This window comes from Microtus ochrogaster, chromosome 15, assembly GCF_000317375.1.
Source record: "Microtus ochrogaster isolate Prairie Vole_2 chromosome 15, MicOch1.0, whole genome shotgun sequence".
Taxonomy (NCBI): Eukaryota; Metazoa; Chordata; class Mammalia; order Rodentia; family Cricetidae; genus Microtus; species Microtus ochrogaster.
Genome location: NC_022017.1, coordinates 11,090,601 through 11,096,600, shown reverse-complemented (window position 1 = coordinate 11,096,600; position 6,000 = coordinate 11,090,601). Strand labels below are relative to the sequence as shown.

The 6,000-nt window shown below is 47.0% G+C and overlaps 1 protein-coding gene across 5 annotated transcripts in view; it reads right to left on the bottom strand.

Annotated features, from left to right (window-relative positions):
- The window catches only part of Mroh1 (maestro heat like repeat family member 1), a 70,744-nt gene that overhangs the window by 27,260 nt on the left and 37,484 nt on the right, over positions 1–6,000 (bottom strand). For all 5 annotated transcript variants that reach the window (XM_026782543.1, XM_026782542.1, XM_026782541.1 and 2 more), the window contains exons 13-14: positions 3,338–3,411; positions 1,182–1,301 (exon numbers count right to left, since the gene is read on the bottom strand). In XM_026782543.1, the coding sequence (XP_026638344.1) occupies positions 1,182–1,301; positions 3,338–3,411 (194 nt within the window). The remainder of the gene's footprint in view (positions 1–1,181; positions 1,302–3,337; positions 3,412–6,000) is intronic.

The window sequence follows — 6,000 nt, the reverse complement described above, 5'->3', positions numbered from 1 at the left end:
GGCCCTTTGGAAGAGCAGGCAGTGCTCTTAACCTCTGAGCCATCTCTCCAGCCCCTAAATCTAAATTTTTAAGAATGTATTTTATATATCTGAATGTTTTCATCTGCATACCAGAAGAGGACACTGGATCCTATGGAACTACAGTTATAGATGACGATGAATCACGATGAGGGTGCTGGGGATTGAACTCAGAACCTCTGGAAGGGCAGTCAGTTCTTAACTGACGGATGGTCTCTCCAGCCCTAATTTTTTTAAAATTATATTTTAAAAGAATAAACACAGTAGTCCTGTTTGAGGTATTGCGTGTACCACAGTGACAGAGTGCAGAAGGTGGTCACACGTGGTGGTTTGAGTAAGAAATGTCTCCTGTCCCCAGATGATGACACTGTTTGAGGAGGTTGTGGAACCTTCAGGAGGTGGAGCCCTGCTGGAAGAAGTGAGTCACTGGGGGTGGGCTTTGAGTGGTCTTGCCCCACTTCCTGTTCACTCTTGTTTCATGTTTGCTGTTGAGGATGTGAGCTCTCAGCTTCCTGTTCCTGCCAATATGCCTGCCACTGCTGTTGTATTTCTACCCGATGGACTCATCCTTCTGGAACCAGAAGCCCAAACAAACCCTTCCTTAACTAAGTTGCCTTGGTCATGGTGTTTTATCATAGCAATAGAAAAGAACTAATACATGTCTCTATTCTGAACTGACCTTAGGACAATCTAGCTTTGCTAACTCCAAGAAAGCAAATCCAGAGCTGGCAACCCAAGAACTTTAGTGTATAAGTGCTCTACCTGCAAACATCTCCTCACTAGAGAGCCCAGGACCCTATGCACAGCAGACCAGCACAATGCGCCTCCACCACTGCTTGCAATCTACTCTATCTGGTCTTACCTTGCTCTCCTTCAAAAGAAACTGGTGTGTTTAGTAACTTATAAAATAGAAAAGAATTAAATAGAATAAAGTTTCTGTCTTCTGCCTCTGCTTCTGAGTTGGAAATCTGTTGAGTGGACTCAAGAAATGAAGAGACCCTGACTCAGAAACCAAAGGGAACCTCAGCCCACACATAGCCACCTGCTACCAGGCCAGCTGCTCTTGGTAACCAGTGCTAACAGTGCTCAAGAGATACACCGGCCAAAGAGCCTGGCATCCAACAGATCCAGAAGCAGGTGGGTCTGTTGGTAGTAGTCCTTACCTCCTCCGGGGGCAGAGCACACTGTTGCACAATGTAGTCAACCATCACCTCACCTCCAGGCTGCTCCAGGTAGCCATGGTGGGCCATGGCACTTATCACCTGCACCACAGCCCGTTTCACCTGCCCAGAACCAAGAGAAGGTCAGGAAGGGGCACAGGGCACACACCTGGCCCTGTGCTATGCCTGCACCCACATCTCTATGTGCACCACATCTGTATCGGTGCCCATGCCCATATATACCCACACCACAACTGTCCCTACAACTGCATCTGCATCTAGACTCAGAGGCACACTGGTATGGATATCTGCACGCACACTCGGACCCACACCTGCTGTGGTACCTAACACCTGGCTTTACACAAGTTTGCTCAGCCCTCGGCTAGCAGCCTTTTAGCCACCATGTAACATATGCAGTTCTCAAAAGAAGGCCTCTTTTCCTGCTACCCCACATACATTCTCGCCTTCCTCCCAGCTCCTCAGAAGTTACCTCATCTCACCAACTGCCTTCCTTCAGGCACTTTTACCAGCCTTCATCCTCAAGGCTATGAAAAGAGCTCTGCTGAACAGCTGCTCCAAACCACCCTGTCCTCCAGGCTTACCTCCCCACCCTACATTCATGGCATCCTGGTGCCTAACAGACCTGTCCAATCTGCACTGTTCATCTGGCCTTAAGCTATAGGGCTGGTGTCCTTCAGGGCTTGCTCCTTTTGTACGTGATACCCTTATTTCCTGGCTGTTTGGTCCATCCCCCAGGCCATATTTCTCAGACCTTTAACTACCACCCAATCATTCCTAGTTCTGAGCATGCATAGCAAGCCCCAGTAGCTAAAATCAGTGATATTTACTCAGGGCCAGTGTCTCCTCTAGTCCACCATACCCTAACCAGACACTGGCCTCTGCCCCTAGTCTTAGCCCCTTGCATGGGGCCCACTCTCAGGAGCCTTCAGACCCATGAGAATGTTTTTGCTTCCTAGAATGTCAGATCAAATGCAGCTGCCCCAAGGAAGTCTCCTGAGATTACCACCCTGTATTCCCATGTCACACTCATCTGCTGTGGCTATCTATGGGAACAACGTGGTCTGGGTTGGTAGTCAAGTGCCCAGTCTGAGCACGTATGTGCCCACTTGACACTGTGAACATCGTATTGTTTGGACCCTGTCACAGGTATATCAGGGAAGACTGTGCCAGGATATAAAGGTCTGAAGGCTGTCAATAACAGTAAGATACATAGGAGGTCCCTGGAAGTTGCACAATGCTGCAGCAGCTCTCAGGGAAGGCTAGCATCCTGTTGCCTCTGAGCAAGCAGGCCATGCTCAAGGGAATAGTGCTCAGAGGGCTGGAAAAGATCTACCTTGCCCAAAGAAGAGTCTGACCTGTTTCCTAGACTCCTGGGAACCCTTGAGATATCCTACTTGGTGAGAATGTCTCCTGATCTGGGGCCAGGGTCACCTCCCACAGTAAAAGGCCTCAGGTAGGAGCCTGCAAGCTACATGGTTAAAGTCCCAGTTACAGAAGGACCGGAAGCTGAGTGAGGTCATACAGTCAGCCCAGCACATCCACATACCAGGGCTAAAGGCTCAGGACTCTAAGACTAAGGAATGACCTTAATTGGCAATACTCCTATGTGTGGTCACACATTATTGCCCTGTCCATAAACGGCAATGGGAAGCTGCAGGTTTGGGAATGCCTGCACTCTGTCCCAAGGGCTGTTTTCCAGCTGATTTTTGTTTTTGAGATACGTTATGCAGCCCAGGATAGGCATGAACTCCTCTCCTATCTCAGACTCCCAAATGCTAAGATTACAGTCATGAGCTACCACACCCAGCTCCCCAGCTGATTTAAACAATCCCTGCAGTAAGTGAGGGGTATACCAGCTGCCTGAGTTCTGAGTCCTTCTGGGGAATAGCGAACCTCAGGGTGGTGCTGGAGCCCTCTGGGTCTATGACAGGTCCCAATCCTGAGGTGGCTTGGATTCACTAATGGTTCACTAACAGTGTGGAAAGGTAGCCTGTTCACACTATATGTGTTCCTCTCTCTGCTTGCTTGCACCCACAGACTAGGATAGGCACTTCCAGTGTTCTCGCCACTCTTCTGTTGGTTGTGATGAGCCAAACTGGTCTATGCCAACAATGGCCACGTTAATCTGCCCACTTTACCTTATTGTTGGTATCCAGAAGAGGGAGCCTCATGGAAGAGAGTATAAAGGGCTTCTTAACCTCCATTTGAGCAGCTGCAATAAACAAACAAGATGGCTTAGTCCCTGTCAGCCTAGACCAGTCATCCTGTCCACATCTACCTTGACGTCTCGGTCTCAGGGGACCTGGCCTCACTTGGTCCTCTTGTAGAAGGAGGACATGGCATAAGACCATTGCTCTGAAGGAGAAAAAAATTCCCAAGTAACATTTTACCAATAAAAAGTTATAAGGGATTTTTATGTCGCTGAAATGCAGTGTACTGCAAACTTTGCAAGGTTAGGGGAAGCAGAGCAGAGTCCACAGCAATGGAATTAAGGAAATGCCACAGTTAAGCAGGAGCCACAGACAAAACCATCTGAGACATCTATCCTGTCTTAATGCACCGCTAAATGGTGCCCCCACTCTGAGAGTGCTCAGTTCTCTGTACATGAATTTAGAAAAAGCTCTTTGTATTGCATGTGCACTTGCCCTCCCTACCCAATACGCTTGCCTTGCCCAATATAGTCGACTTTCTAAGACGGTCACCTTTAAAAAGAATTGCTTTCTAGCTCATTCAAAAGAAGTCATCGTGAAAGCACAGTACCAGTAAGAGATATGGGGGAGCTGTAGGCAAGGCCCCAACCAGCAGCTGGGGACAGCTGTGACACAGAATACCGAGTCCCTGGGAACAGAATTCAAAGGGCTCTGCCTTCTGCTCAGATTGTGTTTTCTGTAAATTACACCCTCTTTTCTACAAAATATTAAATCACAGTGGCTTACAGATTCATTTCTCAATCTCCAGCTTCAGCAAATAATGATGATGAATTTAAGGGGGGGAGGGGGTGCTGGAGGGATGTTCAGTGATCAGGAGCATGTGTTGTTCTTCCAGAGGATCTGAGTTCAGTTCCCAGCACCCATGTCAGGTGGCTTACAGTCATCTCCAGGAAAATCTGACACTTCTGCTCTCTGTGAGTACATACACTCATATGCACAAATCCATAAACAGACATACACATATATAATTAAAAATAACAAAAAGAGGGCTGGAGAGATGGCTCAGCGGTTAAGAGCACTGGATGTTCTTCCTGAGTTCAATTCCCAGCAACCACATGATGACTCACAACCATCTGTAATGAGATCTGGTGCCCTCTTCTGGCCTGCAGATGTACATGCAGGCAGAACACTATATACATAATAAATAAATAAACCAAAAAGAATTCAGGCAGTGGCAGTGCACACCTTTAATCCCAGCACTCAAGAGGCAGAGGTAGGCAGATCTCTGTAAATTCGGGGCCAGACTGGTCTACAAGAGATAGTTATGCAGAGTAAAGCAAGGTGGGAAATCAGAACAGAGATAGAGAGAGCAGATGGAATTAGAGACACCATGTAGCTGCCAAATGAGACAGATGCCAGAAAACCTTACCAGTAGGCCACAGCCTCTTGGTGATCCACAGATTAATAAAAATTTGGTAATTCAAGATGTAAGAGCTAGCTAGAAATATGCATAAGCTATTGGCCAAACTATGTTGTAATTAAAAAAAAAGAGAGATAGTTATGGGACAAGTTCCAAAGCTACAGAGAAACCCTGTCTCAAAAAAACAAATAAGCCGGGCGATGGTGGCGCACGCCTTTAATCCCAGCACTCGGGAGGCAGAGGCAGGCGGATCTCTGTGAGTTCTAGACCAGCCTGGTCCACAAGAGCTGGTTCCAGGATAACCAGGACTGTTACAGAGAGAAACCCTGTCTCAAAAACAAGCAATCTTTTCTTTAAAAGTTAACTAAGGAAGAAAAAAAAGAGGACGCTGGACACAATGCAGGTAACACACTGTTTGTGAGCATGTTTTCATTATATAGATGTCCAATGAGAAAGATGTCATCCTCATCCTAATTTCACAAGCCAGGAGCTTGGACCCAGAGGGCACATGGCCCTCAGAACACAAGCTCCCAGAGCAGCAAAAGGTAGAATCCAACACAGAGGGCGGAGGCCTCAAAGAAAGATGGCCTTATCTCCAGTGCCCCAGCACCCCCACTCTAAAATACTTCTTGAGCCATTCCTTTCCTGCCCCTGAGCCACCACAACCAAGTCCTGGTAGTAAAAACATAAGATGCAGAAAAATGAGATGTGTACTATAAAAGATCAGACAATAGAAATTCCAAATCTGACCTGTGTCAAATGCGCAGAGTATAGAAGATGCTGAAAAATATTCATGATCCTTAAAACCGAGGTAGGAAGCAAAGATGGTAACACCATGAAACTTCTGTGAACATAGTCTGGAGACAGTCACCAGGAAGTGGACGGCTTCAGTGCTACAGGAAGGAGCACTTCACAAAGAGTACTGGTGACAGCCACACCGCAGTGGGGTTGTGCTCAACATTACTGAATTATGCCACTGTATATGACATCATTTTAGAACAAATAAAAATAACACCAGGGCTGGAGATGCAGCCGAGTTGGCAGGGTATTTACCTGGCAGACATAGGGCTCAAGGTTGAATCCCCAACACCGACTAAGAACAAATGCAGGGTAAACACCCAAAATCCCAGAAGGATGAGGAGCTCAAGGCCATTCTCAGGTATAAAACAAATGCAAGGCCAACCTGGCATACCTGACATACTATATTAAAGAAAAAAATCAAATGAAACAA